Source organism: Leptidea sinapis, chromosome 12 (assembly GCF_905404315.1).
Source record: "Leptidea sinapis chromosome 12, ilLepSina1.1, whole genome shotgun sequence".
Classification (NCBI taxonomy): Eukaryota; Metazoa; Arthropoda; class Insecta; order Lepidoptera; family Pieridae; genus Leptidea; species Leptidea sinapis.
In genome coordinates, this window is record NC_066276.1 from 7,293,122 (window position 1) to 7,314,935 (window position 21,814).

Genomic DNA, 21,814 nt, shown 5'->3' on the forward strand with positions numbered 1-21,814 from the left:
AACTGTTACAAATCTAACGAAGTATCGCTACATCAACGTTTTAGGTTGAAAATTTAAATCTTTAGAGCGTGAGAACTTAGACTTTGCTCAGACTTTACTTACGTAAAACTAAGCTGAGTATGAGCTGTCAGTAATCATCGATTACAATTTTATAGTCAATTGACATTTGAAATTATTCTGAGCTTTAGCTAAGACAGCTCAATTCAAAAGCCAAGTTTGCGTTTTATTACACTCAGCTAAGTTATACAAAAGTATATCTGAGCAAAGTGTAAGTTCGCTCTATAGATCTTTTTTTATGAAAATAAGGAACAAAACGAGCAGGACGTTCAGCTGATGGTTATTGATACGCCCTGCCCATTACAATGCAGTGCCGCTCAGGGTTATTGAAACCCCAAAAATTCTGAATGGCACTACAACTGCGCTCGGCACCTTGATACACAAGATGTTAAGTCTCATTTGCCCAGCAATTTCGCTAGCTGCGGCGCCCTTCAGACCGAAACACAGTACCAAATGCTTACACATTACTGCTTCACGGCAGTAATAGGCGCCGTTGTGGTACCCATAATCTAGCCAGCATCCTGGGCAATGGAGCCTCCCACTGGTAAAGATAAGTGTTTGTGTAAACATGTGTTTCTTCGTAAACATGATTCTCATGAACGCTGCCAAAATTTGTAATTAAAAAGAAACAACAATTTATTCACGCAACGGAAGTAGAACCATGTTGACGATTGAAGATATTCGTTTACAGCTGAAAACAATTGCCGACATTTAGTCAATGATTTGTAAACAGTGGCTCCAATAGTAAGTCAACATGTTCTTGACTCTTGTGTCCAGTGGGGATAGGTATGGCGGAGCAGTCGTGGTATCATTCAGTTGACACTGATACACGCGAGTCACAGGCAGTGTAGAGTGAAGTGCAGTGAACGGCAGAGGACACGATGCGTGCAGTGAGTACCAGTGATTTTATATCGATGAGAACGAACCCCATCACTAGATGAAGCATAGTTACCGCTTCCGTTAGAAATTATATATTCCAGACATTTGTGGTCATTTTAATTTGGTTTTTAATCTCAATAACTGGATTAGTGATCTAATAGTGTGCCTTTGTATATAGCGCGATAGATGGTCTTTTGAGCTGTTCTAAGCAGACACATGAAAATTATTTTAATGGAGTCCCTAGCTTAGTTAAAAACGAACTAATGATTAATTGTTGTCAAGTTGCACGCGAAATTTGCCGCTTTCCTTTCTACAAATGATAGTAGAGTTGTTGTCTGTGAATTAATGCTTTTATGTAATTAAACAATAACGTAGCGCTTAATATGATGTGATCTAACTACGGTATAATAATGATATTTTGTTTTAATAACTGAATTTTTACATATGTGTGTTTGATTAAGTATTTGGGATGAATAGTGATAGGAACAAGAAAGAAGTATTTGTTGAAAATGTTACTTTGAAATAATATGTTGACCTATTGGGGTGGAAAAAAAAGTGTGTGTAATTTTTTTAATTAAAGATTTTCTCTTATCAGAACTTTAGTTATAAACTATTATTAAATGCGAAAAGTAAACTTATTGATTATATTTCATATATTTATTATTGTGTAGGAATTGTAGACAAAATTTATTGAGTTTTAATCATGTAAATAACAGCATTAATGTTGTATGGGTATTATGCAGTTACCAATTTCGTTTAAAGTTTTAAAAAAATTCATATTCAGATGATAAAATTACGAATATTATTTATATCAAGCAAACTTAGATACTTATATATAATTCTAACTCTGATTGTTGATCAAGAATTTTATTTACCAATAGCATAAATGGTAGTACGGCAAAAAGTTATCATAGAAAATGTTACTAAAATACTTAAGTATTACTTCTACAAATAATTTATCTTGGCACTGCAAATATTTCTGGAAATTGCGTTGGAAATGTTATCCAAGTCAACAAGCCAGTCATAAATCTCCAGCAGTCGAATAAACAATTCTGCATACGAATGCTTATCAATTAAAATAAGTTATTTGCAAAAAGTGCGCTTTCTCCCATATTACGTAAGTGAGTGCGTGTTGATGCGATCTCTGCCCGCGTTACCTCCGAGTCGGAAGAGAACTGCTATTAAGGATTCAAGATGTTCACTTACGTGTCTTATGACGACTGAGTGCATTGAGTGAAAACACTGCACTATGTAATACTTGCTCGTAAATGAAAGCTTTTACATGTACTCTTTGTTAGAATAATAAGTGAGACCGGGTTTTGCTCGAATAGTAGGAGTATTAAAATAATATGTGCATCAAAAAAAAAGTGTGTGTACCTACTTATATATGGACGCAAGTGATACTTCTTTGGCTTAACGAAGCAAAAATCATTAAAATTATTTATTTCTCGTGCTATTCTACGTTTTTAGAAATAACAATTTTGTAAAAAGATGGCTTTGACAATTAATTATTTAATAACGAATACGGCTGTATGGGCATGAACCCTTTGCCTGTCCTAATAATGGACAAAGAAACCAAAAAAAAAAATAACGAATGACGCAAACGTCAGAGAATTTTAGGAACCAACTTCAGCCTGTTACTTTTGTGTTAGTGATACGCCCGCATCTTACTCTCATCATTTTTTCATAACGCGCCTTAAGAAGTATAACTTCAAAAAGGATGGTATGATGATAAAAGTAACAAAACGGAGTACAGACAGTATTTGTCAGATGACGTTAATCAATGTCAAAATCCGTCATAATTAGGATGCTTTCTGTGACACAATGCACCCGCTGATATCGTATAGGACTCCTTAATATAATTTTCTTCATTATGAAAACATAAAACGTAGAAACACATGGACGTGGACTGTACTTTATATTTTTTTAGATTGAAGTTGAGGTTAAATACTTAAAATAATCAAAAATTTCATTATAATGAATGTCTTCAACTACGTACGTATATTTTAGAACTCTTATTTTAAAATTATTATGATTACCTAATATTAATTAAATTCATAAGTATATATTATTTAAGTACATGAAGATATTTTTCTTTGCCTTTATCTCCTTGCTGTTTTGTAATATTTTCAAAAAGCCTACTTTCAGTACGTTTCATACCAACTTTAAAGTATGTTTTTTTCTAAAATATCATAGAAATCAAATTCATTTGGAATGTAACACAAAGTCTTGTCTATGGGTAAAATATTTATAAACAGATTATATGCGTTTATTAGCTCGGTTTAATTAATTGCCATAAATGAGGTTAATTATGACGTTTTGAGGTTATAACGTCTCGAAAACTGTTTTAATGCCAATTGATATTAATTCAAATGTGAATAACTTAATTTAGTTACGAAACTTGCACAGGGAAGTGAAAACATGATGAGCACGTTAAAAATTATCTGTGAATTAACATTTCTATTATGCAACGGAACAAGATTCTACGTCTTGACAATTTCACATATTTATACATAATGTACATCCTTAAACGTTCGATATGACCTGGATTATGACTCGCTTGCGACCTTTGCCCTTTTGATGCTAGGGTAAGCAATATAGGGTATCAATAAAACAGTTTTAAGAAATTATTAATTAAATAATTTGTTATGTTTTTTTTATGTGATAACTCTTACTTCTAGGAATAATACTTTAATAATTATGTTTTCAAATTATTAAAATGTGATACATTAAAAAAACAACATAACAAATTATTTAGATTTTCAAGAGCGACACCTCAAGTCAATTTCCTAATATGCAAATATTAGAGTTAAGCAGGTTACCGACTGTAAAGTAGATCCTGTAGATGAAGCCACAATCTGAGAGTTGAACAAAGCATACAAGATTTTATGACGATGCGTCACTCGAACGGTTAGCTCAGTTGGCAGAGCACTCGCACGCAACGCGAGAGGTCGTGGGTTCTAGTCCCGCATCGTTCATAAAATTTTGTTTTCAAATTTTATTTGTATATTTATTTCAGCAATTAAGACGAGCGCGGGCCCAATTGTTCGTCGGTGGACCACTGAGGAACAATTGGGTACCCACGATTGGCTACGGCGGCACCGCAGAGGGTTTTATTTATTTATTTAAAACTTAAAGGATTATTATAATTGATATGGTCACTTTAAGATGTTGCTAGGTTAGCTAATTACGTAATAACTTTCGACAGAAGAACCCTAAATGGATCTCATAACTTTTTACGGCAGAAGAACTGAGTTGCAAGACTTTTTTTACAAGTTATGTTTATGATGACATTTCATAATACTTAATTACTTACTAACCACACATGATATAATCTATAGGCATTTACAGCTTTTGGATAATATTTTAAATTATATCTTGGTCAGATCTAACCAACAGATATTATGTCGATTAACGGTCAAAAGACACATATTTAAAAACACCTATAAAATAGTATGTTGTGTACTGATTTATCGTGGGAAAGATTTGACGATCACATCACTAATCCATTTCATTGTCTTACGATTCGTCAAAGTATGAGTACATTAAGCCATAAAAGTACATTAGGTTGAAGACGAAAAACAAACATGCAGCTTTCTTCAGAAATATAAATCTAGTAGATATTGGTACTTTTTTTTTAGTTTTTTGGCCAATACAGAACAAATACATACATTTTTATGAAATAAGTACCACAAGAACCTCACGGGTTTATCTGGGTACCTAGAGTCATTCAATTCTTTTTTTTCCAAATCCTATTATTTTTTCAGGAAGTATCTTTTAAAGCGAGTTTTGATTTTCGTGGTATTTATGTACATTTCTTGCAGCTCTTTGGGCAGTTCGTTAATGTAATCTGGTATTACGTAACTGACCGTTCTCTTCCCATATTTATTATTAAATTTGGTAAAATGTTTTTGTGATTTATATCAAGTTGCCGTAAACCAAAGGGTCCATTTATTTCGATTAACAGGGTGGGATTATTAAGTTTGGTTAAAATAGAAAATTCATGACACAACAATTTCTAAAGAGCTGATCATAATTTTCCTTATTTCTATTTAGTACATGTTTTTGTAAAACTACATTAGCAAAGTGTAATACTAGAAATGTTCTCATCTTCAATGTCATCATTAATGTATGTTTGGTTTGTTTTTATTTCACTCTTTCACTCAACCGAAAACCATGAAATTTAAGACACACAATTTAGGGAATAGAGATTAGTATATTTTATCCCAAAAGATTTAAGAGCTCCCAAGGCGGCGCGGTCAAATTCGCGGGAAGAACTTTAAATACTTAGTGTCTCATGATTTCATCATTTGATAGAGCTCGCGTTTTTCTATTAGCTACAGCATTAAAAAGGCATCAATCTGCAAGGTTTGTATCAGTTGATGCGTATACAATGAGCAGAGATATGATGTTAATTTTTTTATTAAAATATGGCTCTGTCGTAAATCTTACTACTCCACATAGAAAATCTAAGTGATCGGACAGCCTGGGCTAGTCCCATTATGATATTTTATAGCAATAACAATGACAGTAGTACAATATTGTATATTAAACAAAGCGCAAAAAAAGAATGCTGGAAAAGTTTTTTGCGCGGCGTCTTCTCTCACAGAGTGCCATTTGTTTCCAAAGCAGTGGTAGCGTTAGAAATGACATCAAAAAATAATTCTAAACGAATCAATTTTGAGAAAATAATCGCCTTTTATGACTTTTTATAAAAAAATATATATAAAACGTAGAATGGAGATAAACAAAAGTTCAACATTCAAATGAAAAAGTATGTCATTAGTGTCATCAAGCCCTCACCACATGGCAATAAAAATTTATAATCAAATCCCAAACGATATTAAAAATAAAGAGAAACCCTTTCTATTTAAAAGACATCTTAAAAATTTTTTAGTTTCAAAATGCTTCTACGATTTACCCGATTTTTTTAATTACACTAAGTGTGAGAATTAGTTACAATGTATATACTTATACTATATAAGAATGTATTTTTAATATTATAAAAAAGTATAAAATGTATAAGACTTATTTATTTTATGTATAACGTTGCTGTGCCCTTGCAGGGCGTCACATATTGTCTACCCATTAATGTACCTTCTGTAAAATATGGCTTGCAATAAAATATTTTGATTTGATTTGATTTAAATAATCTTTGAAAGCTTTGAGAATAAAAAAATTAATTATATATATAAAGAGATTGAAACTAGTAAGTTAGTGTAGTTATAAGCTAGATAAGGCTAATGTACTTCGCCGTATATGGAATCACAACAAAACATTTGAGTTAATCATCTTATTCAAGCTTTCTCCATTGACCAATCACATCAATAAATCACGTCTACTCTTTACAACTTACGACATCTCATAAAGATTCCTGTACACTTATAAACTTGATTTGATACTTTTGTTAGGTTTCTTTTGTAAGAAACCTAACGAAAGAGAACCTCAGTGAACAAACTTTTTCTCTGGATCGCGTAAAGGAATCAAGTTGAAATTAACTTAAGATATTAGCAGTTTCCGCTTGAAGGTGCTCAATCAAATATACCAGTTTAAGTCACATCAATATAGCCCAGTGGTTAGTGACCCTGCTCACTGAGCTTGAGATCCCAGGTTCGAATTCCGGTATGTGCAAATATTTTTGTGATGAATGTTCGTTTCCGAGTCAGGAATATTTATATGTACTGTTTAAGTATATGGTATTAAATATATCGTTGTTTGCAACCATAGTACAAGCTTTGCCTATTTCGGGGGAAGATAGCATGTATGTGTTAATCTATTTATATAAAAATGAATTGCTGTTCGTTAGTCTCGCTAAAACTCGAGAACGGCTGGACCGATTTGGAAAATTTAGGTCTTGAATTATTTGTGGAAGTCCAGAGAAGGTTTAAAAGGTGAATAAATAGGAAAATGCTCGGAATTAAATTAAAACAACAAATTTGTTTGTCCTTTGATGTGTCCATACATAATTACTATGAGAGAAATTATTTACGCACGGTTTGACAGTTCTGCTGTGAAACAATTTCATTACGACAGCAGGGTGCATATTTTACGAAGTAATTCTTGACAAATTCATAAAACACATTACTTTATTTATTATTTACTGAACAACGTTTGTCGGGTCAGCTAGTAACCCTGAAAGATTGAAAATAATGGACTTAGGTGGCAAAAGGTTGAACAACAATAATATTGTAAGCCTACTTATAGGCTATCATAAAATAAGCTCAAAATGTTGAAAATAAAATCCAGGGGCCAGAGTGCCTGTGATCTGTGTGGCAGTGGGACGTAATCGCAACAGTGATAGCAAGAATAGTATTAGAATTGAGAACAAACCGTCAATATCCGCCAGGGTATCAACTTATACAGTAGCACCTACAGGAACTTACCAATAGAGCATACTGCGAAGATTGGGAGTCACTCTATTCCTGCTTCAAAATCAGAGTTCTCATCCGCGATGTCTAATGGCCGTATATATAATCGCCAATATACTATCTACAGATAGAGATAAATTACTACCTTCTACAGTCAGTAATTAGCTGTCAATAATCTGAGGCTGTCCCAATATACCTGATAAGTAATTCTTATCGCCTTATATATTAGGATGCGTGAATTGCAATTGCCATACTTCTATCGCTGGTAAGGAATACGTCATCATATTGACAGATAGCGTGTACGTATAAGGTGAGTTACCCTCGATAAGTTTATTGGGATAGAAAAGTCAACGATAGTTACGATTTTTATCTCAGGTAGGCCACAACCGGAGATAGACTGATTATTGGGAACGGCCGTTAATCGTTCAAATTAGTACCGCCGGTCGGCATATGATATTTCACCTCGTGAACTGTCATACTCTGTCGGATGTCCATCGTAAAATTACATACAGCGCAATGAAAACCCTGAATTTGTTAGGTTCACTAACCCCTAGGCCATTTGAGTTATCAATCAATCCAGCCAGTTTTTCAATTACTATCCGTATACTCAAGCGCTAATGTACACTCACCGCATCAATGAAACAGACCTCTACAGTAAATGTTGTGTAAGCTTGTACATAACACAGCAGTACCATAAATTATGTCAAACGAGTAGATGAGTGTTAGATTTCCAGCATCAATAATTATCATAATTATCGTCTTGTGTTATAGTAATAAGAACTTGTTGCATGTGAAAAACCATGTTCGACATTGTGTGTTCCGATGATGTAAACCGTGAAATGTGTTGTAGATGCGTAGCTAAACTACAAAAGCAATAACAAGAGCTGTTATTAAATATTACCCTAATTTCTCCGCTTCCGCAGAAATATCTTGAAATAATGCGAGAGGTGGAAGATACGATTTCAAATAGGTGTATTCTATATTATTTTACTACACGACTAGCTTTTAACCGCAACGTCGTCCGCGTGGAATAGTTATTTTGGGCAGACTTTTTTATTTTTTAATATACTTTGCGAATAATTCACATACAATCTGCTGTGGTTAATAAATTTTTATAAACTACGTTTTTTTTGTTTTCACATTTTGCTAAAACAAAGCTTATACGTATTTGATACTGGTGAGCACGCGGAATGAACAATTCCCGTGCAAACTTTCATACCTTATTTCAACCCGTTCATGCCCTTTTTTACAACAATAGGTAGCTTATGTCCTTTCTCAAGTTAGTCTAGTCTATTTTTGAATGAAATTTTATCAAAATCGAATTCAAAGTTAGGCGTAAAAGCGTGACTTTGTTTTCATTTCATATTAACTTTCGTCCTTCTTTTTCATCCCCACACAAGTCAAAATTTCAAAAAAGCTATTTCTTATCAAGTGCCTAAATACAGTTTAATAGTGTCATCTTTGATAATGACGCACTTCCATATAAACTTCCGCTCCCTATTTCAACCCCTCCAAACCTCTTATTAGCGATAATAGCGTCCTTTTCCAAGTTCTAGTCATTCTTTGTACTAAATTTCATCAGTTCCATCAGTTGTTTAGGGGTGACAAACAAACTTAAATACACATTTATAATATTAGTAGACTAGGTAGAGGCGAAACACGTGTCGAATTGTTTAAAGATAAATATTGGCGGAATTAACACTCAAGAAAACTCAATACATTTGGATAATTATGGATTTCGGCAAAGTAACACCTACTTCAATAAATTTTCTAATATCAGTAGGGATTACTGTGTGACCTGATACGTAAGAAGTCTTTGTTGAAGTGATTATAGTAGAAATAATGCATGATAATATTAAGTACTTTTTTTTAATTTTATTTATTATAAACAAACAGTTTCTTCTTAAACTAATACAAAGTCCTGTAAAACTGCTTACACAGTTTGTCTACAGGATCGAGCGAGTCTCATACAATAAATCCTAAAACGAATCCTAAAACAATAGATGGTACTTCAATAGTATTTCAAGTTTATTTTTGTTTGATTCCCGTCGGATGTCTTCTGGCATACTATTAAGCAGATATGGTATTCTTTTGTAAGTATTTTGTAATTTATTAATTTCATTGTAAAATAACACGAAGCGTATGTTAAAAAAATTGAAAGATGCCATTGAGTGTCAAGATGCCACGCACTTACACACACACCATAGTTGTCGTAATAAAAAAGCTATTTATTGTCCTAAGGTAGTGCGGTGTCTAATTGGAGCGCAGCGGAGACCAATCCTTAAACTAAGCTTTAGAACTTATAAATTATTTATCATATTCTTCTATCTTTGGTTCAATGTATAATTCAAAAATAAAGAAAAATGGCTAGCGATACTTACTAGCTCTGAGAATATTCATGTCGGGATATTTATTATGTAACTGAAAACAAAGTATTTATTCATCATAAAGTAGAAGCTGATTGTCTCAACTAATGTTAACTGAAAGTGAATGTTCATTAAAATGCATCGTTCGTGTTATCTCAACCGAAATAATACATTCATTGACATCATACTTAGTAAACTTAGCGGCAATACTGCTCTAAATTCTAAATCGCTTTCAACTTTTTGCAGTTCCGTACTCAAAAGGTAACCAGCGGGATTATTGTTAAATAACTGTTTGTTTTAGTTACAAGTATTGTTATTATTACAATAAATAATAAAAACCAATATAGCAAATTCCAAACTTGCAAATTTTTATAACTAAATCTTGATCACTAGTTTGAGCCATTTGTGTGTGACTCCAACTCACACTTGGACGTTTTTTCTATATTATTATTTTAATATTTAGTTTTTATATTATGTTTTTACAATAGTCTATGTTTTTCCAATTATTATACTAGCTGTTGCCGATAACTTCTTTTGACTATTTCATGTGTTCAGCAAAAAATCACGTTTGGCCTTGCTCTGTGAAAGACGAAAACAAATCTACCCCACGAGAACCGTTAATTTTCCTGCGAATAAAGAAGCCTATGTCATTCTATGACTCCTAAAATACCTCTATGCAAAAAAACAATTCAGACCATGTTATATGCTAGGGGAAAATTACATTTTTCCGGGATCAAAAGTAACCTACGTGCAATTCCAGATTTACATATATCATTGTGATCAATTTCATCGCCATCCATTCAGTCATTACATATCGAATAAATTTTCTCTTATAGTACGTATAGATTTGCAACTTGTAAAAACTATGGAACAGATGAAAAAATGTTTAATAACTATTTTAAGTTGAGTTCAAGTAAAAGATGGAAAAATTGGTTCACAATTATCTTAACGGACACAAAATTGAGGCTCTATTGGTGTTAAAAATGAATGTGTCCATAACTTTTGTGTTCAATTATTATTATTATTTTACGCACTTTTCACGCTACTAAGCTATTAACGATGGCTATAGAACCGATTTGACCAGGCCTAAGTTACCTTACAACTCATATATTAATAAAAGAAAGAATTACATAAGTACTTGCTTTACCTAATGAGGTGCCTTGGGCTTCTTCATGTTTGAAAATACCTTTACCACAACATAGTGTGTAATAGGTACATTCAACTCCTTTCTTCTGTCGCTTTATGTATATGTCGCAGGTATATTGTCAAAGCTGTGATATTACAATTTCACTAGTGATATTATAACAAAACATTAGATTGTCAATCGACTTCATTTCTTACAATTTAACGGTCTGATTTTAGTGACATTGTAATGTATAGTGTATTAGTGTATATCCCAGCGATTCGGTTCGCTTTATTACCCCACTCCATTTTGATACCGCAATATATTGTACAATGTATTGGTGCCAAAATGAGAAAGCTCAATGAACAATCATATAAAAATGATAGATTCCAAATTCAAATGTAATATTTTGTTTATTTTTAATTGTAATAGTATTTATGCCCAGACTAAGTAGGTACGTGTTCTCTCGTCATATCTTTTCCATATTGTAACTATTCAAAAGCCTCAGATTCCAAATTCAAATGTAATATTTTGTTTATTTTTAATTGTAATAGTATTTATGCCCAGACTAAGTAGGTACGTGTTCTCTCGTCATATCTTTTCCATATTGTAACTATTCAAAAGCCTCAGATTCCAAATTCAAATGTAATATTTTGTTTATTTTTAATTGTAATAGTATTTATGCCCAGGCTAAGTAGGTACGTGTTCTCTCGTCATATCTTTTCCATATTGTAACTATTCAAAAGCCTCAGAAAAGATTTACGTAGTTTGAACTACTCCATATGAATGACTTTTAATTTATTATTACAATTTTCAAAATGTGAATCGTCTGTGTTATTTTATTGTGTTTAAGCTTGAATCTAACGACTTTGCTGAGTGCATTGGTATTGAAATTAGTTCAAAACGTAACAGTATTGCAGTAAAGGGCACAATATCTTGATAAGTCTGACCTTAGCTCTTGTAGGAGAACTTTCGCCGAGACCTGTTCAACTTGCGAGAAACAACCAGGCATAGCCCGTGTCTTTGGTCTATGTCTCGAATATTGAATATTATAGAAATCTTTAGCCGTTTTAGGCTTTTACGTTTTACGTGTGCCATTCAAGCTAAACCCAGCTTACTTCTCACATAGGAATTTATTAATTATTGATAAGAATCCCAATTTTCTTATCCTTTGAATAAAACGTAACTCCCCAAAAAAATGACACGCCCTGTTTTCACCATAAAATGTTTAGAATAGAATAGAAACACTTTATTAGCAAACAAAAAAACACTCACACAAAAACACAACATTTTACAATATTAATTAAAATCTTAAAAGACTAAATAAATTAATACCGTAACAATATTATAAAGATTAAAAATAAACTAATAAAAATAACAGTGTGAGCGTGATTCCCTGCTAAAAGGAGCTTAACCAAAGCAACTTAGTGTCAATATTCATTCAATTATAATTTTTATGTTTCTTACTTTAAAGTACTAAATCAAATATGTTACCGTTTCGTAACTAAATAATTTTTATATTTTAACGTGAAAATATGAGTGCTGAGTGCCTTATGAGCAATTAATTGCTATTTCGATACCGTTGGGCATCATACAAAAGGTTAATAATATGTTGTTATGTTATTTTTAACCTTTTGTCTATATACGCAATAATTATTGCTATTTTTATATATTAAAAAATGTAAGTGTCTGTTGTTATAATCAAATAACTTAAGCAGAATAATGCAGTTATATACAATTTATCTGTAGTTCCAGTAGTATCTTCAAAACGACTGAACGTATTTTAACGAAACTGGCTGAGCTAATGTTATAGAGAGACCATTATATTAAATAATCAAATATTTACTGGTTTAGCTGATGTCATAGGAAGAATATATTTTAAATAATTAAATATTTACTGATTTAGCTTATGTTATAGGGACAAAATTATTTTCAATAAACAAAATATAATTTCGTAAAAAAAATAGAACTGCAATTAAAACCCGATTTAAGGCCGGCAACGCTCTTGTGATTCCTCTGGTGTTGCAAGAGAATGTGGGCGGCGGTTATCACTTAACACCAGATGACCGTACGCTCGTTTGTCCTCCTATTCCATAAAAAAAAACCGATTTCCTAAAATAAATCTAGATCTAGATAGAGTCTCTTGCATTTAGACAACCGATAAAAACAGGCCAGGAATAATGGTTTAGTGTGCGTGACAAGCTACGTCTTACATTCGCAATTTCTATGATACTTTGTGTTAGTGTGCGTGAATTGCTCAAAATAGAGGTTATTTCTAAAGTCTATTTTTTCTACGTTTTCACAGCTGTCATAGTCTATCTAGACTTATAACGGCCGTTTTCAATAACGTACCTATCTCTAGTTACGGATATATTGCTAGCACCGTTTAATGACAAGATCTTATCTATCCATAGTTATGTCCAATATAAGTTATAGTCCAATGCTATCTGACGATAGGTTATTGAAATGTAAGTAAGCGTATAAGAATAGATTTGTCTACCTCTAGTAAGTTAAACTAAGGATAGATAGATAGCTGCCGATATAAATACAATATTTGTGCTGCAGAAAAGGGCTATTCGCGCTTTTTATAACCTAGGTCCTAAAGGATCATTGAGAGGAAAATTCAAAGAAATTAACATCTTGACTGTTGCTTCTCAATATATTCTTGATAATGTAATGTATGTTCATAGGCGCATATGTGAATTTGCCAGAAACTGTCATAACCATAATGTTAACACCAGGAACAGACATAAACTTATGTTGCTTTAGTAAGTCTTTTGTGGGGCGATGTATATGCTTTTACAACAAGATCCCAGAAAATGTTCAAAACAAAAGTATTACGTTATTCAAAAGAATTGTTAAAAAACGTTTGTGTGTTAAAGGATAACATTATAGTAATATAACATAAATGACTTTCTTAATGATACCACAGATTGGGAATGGAGTGACCGCCCTCAGGCTATTAAATAATAAGTTTAATTGTACAATATTACTTTGTAAACATATTTATTCGATGAAAAAAAAAGCCCGCTGAGTTTGTTGCGCCCATTCTTCTCAGGTCTGAGGCATTCATTTTGGAATGGGTGGTAGTTTTTTGACTTTCAATAAGTGATGTCACATCCTATTTTGAATAAAAATTTGAATTTGAATAGGTTATTGAAAACGGCCGTAAATGATCTAGGGTTTATCCAATTCCGGGTCACGAAGATTCGGTTAGAAATATAATATTTAGCAAATAACCGCGCCTGTATATATAATGTCTATAACTGACTGATGTAAGTCGCGAGAGGTGGGTGTAGGCTCCACGCAACAAACACTATTGGAAGAGAAATTCCTCATTGTTGACAATAACATGTTATATAATTAGGTGCTATTGTACACGAATTTGCAACGTCGAAGTCTCTTGTTTGGATAACGCTACGTGAGACCTACTCACTGTAATAATGTGGGTATTGTAAATCTTATATGTCAATGTTGAATTGATGATTACTTTAACATTCCATAGAATTTTTAATTAAGGATATGAGGCTACGAGGCGAATCTAATTGAGAGTGATTTCTCCAAAAATTTAAGTTTTTATAGGAGATTGAGACATAGATACTAAAGTAAAATCAAATTCAATTAGGTTTAAATTAAGCGCTTTTGAGTAGTCAGTTTAACAGTGGGTAGCTCCTTTGCACAGGATGCCGGCTAGATTATGGGTACCACAACGGCGCCCTTTTTCTGCCATGAAGATAAGAACATCAAAGTTAGTTATATATTATAATAATATTCATAATGTTAATAGTTTTTTAACAACAAAATTTAAAGAAAAAACGGATAATCAACTCATATTTACCCGTATGTACACAAAAGTTGTATCATACAGCCGTTCCCTATTCTTTGAACAACCAATTAAAATGGTTACTAAACTAACATACGAAATTTGATTGAATGAGTAAATTTTATGTTACAAAACTTTCCAAACAAAGAAAGAGCGTAGGTGTGGTTTATAGAAACATTGCACAAATAAAATAAACGTGAATACTTGCGAATTTCTAAGCTTTATCACATCTTTACCTAGATAAGTGAAAACATGTTTAGTACTTTCCAGAGAAGAAGTACACGGTTTCGATATGTCATTATTACTAGCTGATCCAGCAAACGTTACATTGCGATATAAAGTAATAAGAAAAATTCAATAATTAAAATTTTTGGGTATAAAAAATAGATGACGACCGATTCTCAGATCTACCAAATATATCGTACATAAAATTTATAGTATCTCAATAATTATTATATTCGATTGCCATTTTGCAACCCTATTTCTATCTGTGGATGAAACAGAAAAATATTATAAAAAATCGCCACACAAAAATAAGTGTTGATCGTAGATGGGTGAAAATTTGAAGTAGTATGTATTTTATTATCATCACCATAATAAATTAAGAATAAAAAAAATTGTCAAAAATAGAAAAATATATATTTTGGGGTGGTTTACCCATATAACTTAGCGGTATGAAAAATAGATATTGGTCGATTATCAGATCAGAAATTTCATACAAATCGGTTTAGCCGTTTCGGAGAAGTTTGGTAACAAACACCGGGAAACGAGAATTTTATATATAAGATGTAGCTCACGTATTGTTCCTTTTGGATGGAGTGTTTTGTACTTATACCCAAATGTGGTAATTAGAAGGTACTAAAATAATTAAACTAATCGATATAATATATTTAAGGTTTAATTTTACAAAATATGCAATGTTAATATTAATACTTCATTTAATTTGAAAATCTAATTTTATTCCTCCAATGTTTCAAGTTTTCACTGTATACAATCTTTACTCTAGAAATAGGTGACTCAATACTTACTATCACAACATATTGTAAAACAAAGTCATCCACCGTGTCTGTCTGTATGATCGCTATAAACTCAAAAACTAAAGCACCGAATTTCATGCTGTTTTCACCAATGGATAGCGTGATTCTCGAGGAAGGTTTTAGTATATAATTTGTTAAGTTTCTGTTTACATTTTTGTATAAATTATTGATATTTGTTCGAGGTGTCGGAATATAATAAGCCGTCTGGGAGCTTTCAACGACAACACTGTCTAAACCCTTTGAGATATAACAAAATATTGTATAGTGGAGTTGTGTATCATGTATAGGACTACAGAAAAGTCCGCCACGGCATTGGTCTATCTCTTAAGGATAACATGCTATATCCATCTTAATACTTTAAATTTGATATAGATTGTGCATTTGGTACGTCTCAGAATAGGTTATAATCTATTTTTTATACCCTAAAAATTTTTATTGCATTTTTTATAACTTATATGACGATACAACGTTTGTTGGGTCAGCTAGTAATCTATAAATCAAAATCCATGACAGTGTAATACTTGTTAGAGGTCACGGAGGTACGTTTCGGCATTTGTAAAGCGATCTCATGAACACGTATGTAGGTACCTCACTCCCATCATCGGAGCGAAGAAATTATGTAAGAACTTGACCATATAAGATTTATTACACGTAATCAGCGTTATGAACATTCATTAAAGTTATTAAGGTATTTTTGATATAGCTACGTTTTGTTAAGAGCCACGGGCCTTTATAAGCCTCTAAGTTTATATGTGTGCCCATGTAAGACCTTTCTTAAAATAATGGTATTATCGTCCATGGGGCACCAACCGCATGACATAATTACGATTCCTTAATACAACCTACTAAGCGGATTTTTTTAAAATTAATATATTCACGAATTAAGCACTGCCAACGTTGCAGTGATAAATGTATTTATTTATTTAGAATAACAATTTTTACTAAAAAAAAATTTTCTTTGTTACAGGTACTTTACATTTTGATGGTACTGGCCTCCAGTACAGCACAAGAATATTCTACAGATGTGAATAATGATAAGTTAAATGCGGTGGAACCAAACCCTTCCGTTCGACTTGATCCATATATCCGAAAAGCTTTACTGAAAGCTTTGAGTGATCTTGAAGAAAACGAAAATATAACCGATATTGAAGCGACAGATTCATCATTTAGTTTACAACCGACGAGTGCAAGTGTGCAAGATACATCACCCACACAAACCTTCAAAGAGAATATACAAATCCATTCATTCGTCGTAAATGGACAGGAAGCATTTAAAAACAGTACAAATGTGAAACCAACTGTATTGGATCACAATATTTCAATATTAAGCTCAACGGTAGGTAACGTTGAAAACTATGTAACAGCCACGTTACCTACACAATCCCCATTTAATGAAATTTTCCAAGCAAAAGAAACTGGAGTGAACTTACAACAAATCAGAAGTATAAGTCAATCAAAGAAAAACTATGCTGGTGCTGGACTTAATAAAGTCACGAGTAATAAGCCACGTTTGATATCGACAACTTCTTCTACTACCACTACTACAACAACGACGACAACAACTACTCCAAGACCTACCCACGATGAAGATGGACTTAACATTGAAGAAGTAGACAAGCGTGATGTTCAAGTATTTCAAGCTCCTCTAGTTGCAGCCTTTACTGTACATCAAGATGCACATGGAGTTCCGAAGCAAGTCGTACCAATTTATCAACAGATCAATGTCCAACAACCACTGAAGCCAGTGTTGTCTACGTCTGAAATTATATCCCCTACTAGTGCTCCTAAACTATCACATGAGGAATTTATAATACAACAACAAAATTTACAAAATCAGTTAGCAGAGAAACAAAGGATATTGGAAGAACAACTGAGGTTTTTGCAAATACAGCAAAGACAACAAGATGAATTGCTGCGTAGGCAGCAATACTTATTACAACAAAAAGAAACTCTAAGGCAACAAAGTCTTCAGGTCAAACAACAGCAAGAACCCAATAGTATTAGTGGAATACGGTCGCAGACATCTTCACTCCAACCAAGTATAGCAGTAGGACAAAATACTTTGGTAGGTAATATACAACAACTACCCAACCGTGAAGCTGTTGACTTTCTTATAAATCTACGTAACCAACAATCAGAACAATTTCCATTACAAAATAATCACCTTCCACCAGGAATTTCATCATTTCTACAACCAAACTCAGCTATAAGCTTTGCCCAAAATCAAAACACAATCCAAAGTTCACAGGGAAATAGAGTATTTCGTCATGAATCTGGAGTTGGTAACCTAGGAGTAAACAATTTTAACTTTAATAGATTCAACCAATTTGGTCAACCAGTGCATACAAATGGATTTTTTCCCATAAACCGACCTAATCAACTTAATTCAGATGATGAACTGAAACATTTGCTCTTTCAAACTGGACTTAATGGTAGGACTCATGAAGATTTGAACATCGTTACCAAAGTTTTGTCTCTAAATCACGGAATACCAGTGAATACATCTAACAAACTCTTTTTTGAAGGTAGGCGACAAGTAAGACCTTTTTGAAGTTTTAATTATAACTTTGCACAAAGTTCATTACAACTTATCTTCCCAGCATCAAAATGCGACACAAATCCCACACACCATAACTAGGTGTCTTTTTACATTATTTAATTGTTTCATTTCTACGGATGTCGGAAGTCGCATCAATGATTCATATGAAAGCCCACATTTTATATTCTATTCTGATTATAACGTACATCGTTGGATTTACATATTATATTTATATACCATTTATGTTTCATACATTTAAAACATTATATCTTATATTTTGCTTATAACAAAAATGTAATAATTGAAATGAAATTTATGGAATGTTTATTTTATACATATTATTTATTTTTCCATTAGAATACATTTATATTTGGGTTTCTATTATTTCGTATAGTTGTAATAAACTTTACAACAAAGATTTTTAGTAGTTGTAATTATTATTGTTTACTTATACAAATCATGTTAAGAAATAGCCTACCAATTGCTCTTTAGTTTTAAGTATACAAGCAAATACTTTATAAACATATACCTGAGTATTTTAGGTATTTCAGATGTCACTACATCCAGTTTAAAGTTTAATAATTCTAGTCAATAAGGAAAATAATCTTAAAGGGCTGTTCGTGCAAATACAGCAGTATTGCTTGAAAAAAAACTAACATGCGCCTGCGATTCCATTCTTTAATTGGTTTTTGGTCATTTATTAGTTACTTATTTTTGTTGTACCAAACATGCGACAGTAGGACCTAGTAGTCGTTTCGATTAAAGATACTATCTTTGTGTGTAATGTGTGAGTGAGAAAGAACGATAAGCGAATCCATTTTAGATTATCTTCTCAATTGACTCACCTTATAGGATACGAATAATATTAAGTTGATCACAAATTGGAACAAATTTGAAAATGCAAAAAGATCTTAATGGGGCTCAGAACTGCTATGAAAACACAAGTATAATTATTGTGTTAGTGTAAGGCATCTCAGACCTTGTCTTTATTTCTCGCACACTTTGTTTATCTATGGTAGACACATACTCTTTCTCTTTCGTTCGTTAGGCTACCAAGTCGGCATCAGCTTTTTTGTTAAATAGATAAGTGAATAAGATTCTGCTATTATATAATTAAAACTCGAACCTAATAGTCTAAACACATGGTCGGATTTGGTATGGCCATTGTCGGACTTAGTCTGCCGCACTGACCTGTATAAATACCACTGGACAGTCTGTTCCATATGTTTGACAGCAATTTTTTTGTGCCTATCTGAAGCGCCACACAATTTTGACGTAAAATACAAATGGCTGCAAAGGAACGTACAATACTCTGAAGTATTTTTGCATTTTGAATTCATTTCATTCGTTTTCCGTGTTATTTATACTTCAAGAATCAACGTTTTAAAGTACACAATTTTATCGTAAATAGTTTCCCACCATCTATCGATGCTTGCTGAGGTTGTCTTCAAAAGTTTTAGTACCGCTGACATTCGCTACATGGCCAACAGCGCCAAAATGGCGAATATGAAACAGGTACAAAAGCACTTTGACAGCAGCCAGTCCAGTCGTATATAGTAGAGCTCAGTGGAGTACGGTCCGGACGGTAATAATAATAATTTTGTGCATGGGCAATGCAACATACCATCGAATATGGTCTGCTACCAAACCGCGTCCGATTATTCAGCCGTACCAAATCCGATCATGTGTTTAGGCTATAAGGTCAGACCTGCACGCGCATCTCCTTAGCCGGACTTTAAAAAAATAAAATAGAAAGTAATTCGCCGCATAGTTCCGATATGTACAAATCTATGTCCGTTGAGGTAAACATAAGTGTATTACATATACGAAATAATTGACACCCACTCTTTGCCATACGTGTAAGTAGTCGATAGTCAATTTCACAGAAGTTTTATGAACAAACGAATTTTTAAATAATTTATTTTTAATGTTTGTATTTGTAATGTTTGTTGTAACTATTATAACCAAATGTGTAATTATAGATTTAAAAGTATATTGGTTTTTTCATTTGGTGTTCTCCTCTATATTTTTGATGTATGCTACGAGTAGACGAAGAAGAATGTTAGTACCTTGCTACCGAGATAAGAGCAATTATGGCTTTACCAAAAGACTAACTAAGTACTCTTAACATAGCTCAAAAGGCTTTTTTTTATAACAAAACAAAGGGATGAGGCGAGCACGTTCTGCTGATGGTAATTGATACGCCCTGCCCATTACAAGGCAGTGCCGCTCGGGATTCTTGAAAAACCCAAAAATTTTGAGTGGCGCTACAATTGCGCTCGTCATCTTGAGACATAAAATGTTAAGTCTCATTTGCCCAGTAATTTCACTAGCTAGCCGCCGTCAGACCGAAAGACAGTAATACTTACACATTACGGAAATAGGCGCCGTTGTGATTGGTACCCATAATCTAGCCGGCGTCCTGTGCAAAGGAGCCTCCCACTGGTAAAACTTAACTATATTAACTAAATTTTAATTTTTACATAAATGATTTTCTTGTTAGTTTAACAATAGTCAATTTGTTAAGATCACCTAATATCCAACGTTAACTAACTCTACCATTTTGAACTAAGACATATAAATTTACTCTGACGTATTTACAAACGATATTTTGCCCTCTGATTTCAGTAAGCTGAGTAGGTAACTATGGTTGATCAGTATGTAATCAAACCATTATATGAGTACCTAATACAAGGAAGAATGTCTGGTTTTTCTGGTCTTCCAGGTTCTTTCCGTTAAGGTCTTTTATCGGAAAGCACTAGGCGCCTCTCTCGAAACGTCCAAACATATAAAATTAACCGTACCAAATGTCAAAAATCTATATTAGTTGGCATTACTCTGGATTCCTTATTACAATGGGCCACTATGTTAAAGGACGGCTAATAGACTTAGTTCTATAGCTTATGCGGTAAAAAAGATTTGACAATTAACTGAGATGGATATAGCGCGACTAGTTTAGTTATTTTCGTAGTATTCTGTCCTATGGTATATTGCTATGGGGCAACGCTGCCGATGTTAATACTATATTTGTGCTGCAGAAGACAGCTATTCGTGCTATTTATAACCTAGGTCTTTCTTTTGGTTTCATGGTGAGCAAAATTTAAAGAAATAATAGAACATTTCAACTGTTGCCACTCAATGTATTCTCGATAATATTATATATGTACTAGTGGACCCAACAGACGTTGTACACACGTCTTAAATTTGCAAAATCTGTCCAGTCGTTAAGAGGAGTTCTTATTTATATGGACGGAGAGAATTATATTATATGGACGGAATTGAGAATCTAAACCAATCTCAAATTCACTGAAACAAACAAAAAAATCACCAAAATCGGTCTAGCCGTTTAGGAGGTAGTTTAATTGTGAATCTAAACCATTCTCGAATCCACCTGAAGACACACACCAATCTCAAATTCACTGGAACACACAAAAATATCATCAAAATCGGTCCAGCCGTTTAGGAGGTAGTTCAATTATGAATCTAAACCATCCTCGAATCCCCTTGAACTCACACAAAAAATTTCATCCAAATCGGTCCAGCCGTCTAGGAGGAGTTCAGTGACATACACACTCACAGAAGAATTATATATATTAAGATGTACATAGGCACATAAGTGAAT

The 21,814-nt window shown here is 33.0% G+C and overlaps 1 protein-coding gene and 1 non-coding gene across 2 annotated transcripts; both read left to right on the plus strand.

Annotated features, from left to right (window-relative positions):
* Nucleotides 1-894: 894 nt before the first annotated feature.
* On the plus strand, nucleotides 895-20,185 carry LOC126967176 (putative uncharacterized protein DDB_G0282129). Its single transcript, XM_050811650.1, has 2 exons — nucleotides 895-947; nucleotides 16,621-20,185. The coding sequence occupies exons 1-2, from the start codon at nucleotides 939-941 to the stop codon at nucleotides 18,202-18,204; spliced, it is 1,593 nt and encodes a 530-aa protein (XP_050667607.1). The 5' UTR covers nucleotides 895-938; the 3' UTR covers nucleotides 18,205-20,185.
* Nucleotides 3,842-3,914, plus strand: Trnac-gca (transfer RNA cysteine (anticodon GCA)). The gene has a single exon. It is a non-coding gene; the product is annotated as a tRNA-Cys (tRNA).
* Nucleotides 20,186-21,814: the final 1,629 nt, after the last annotated feature.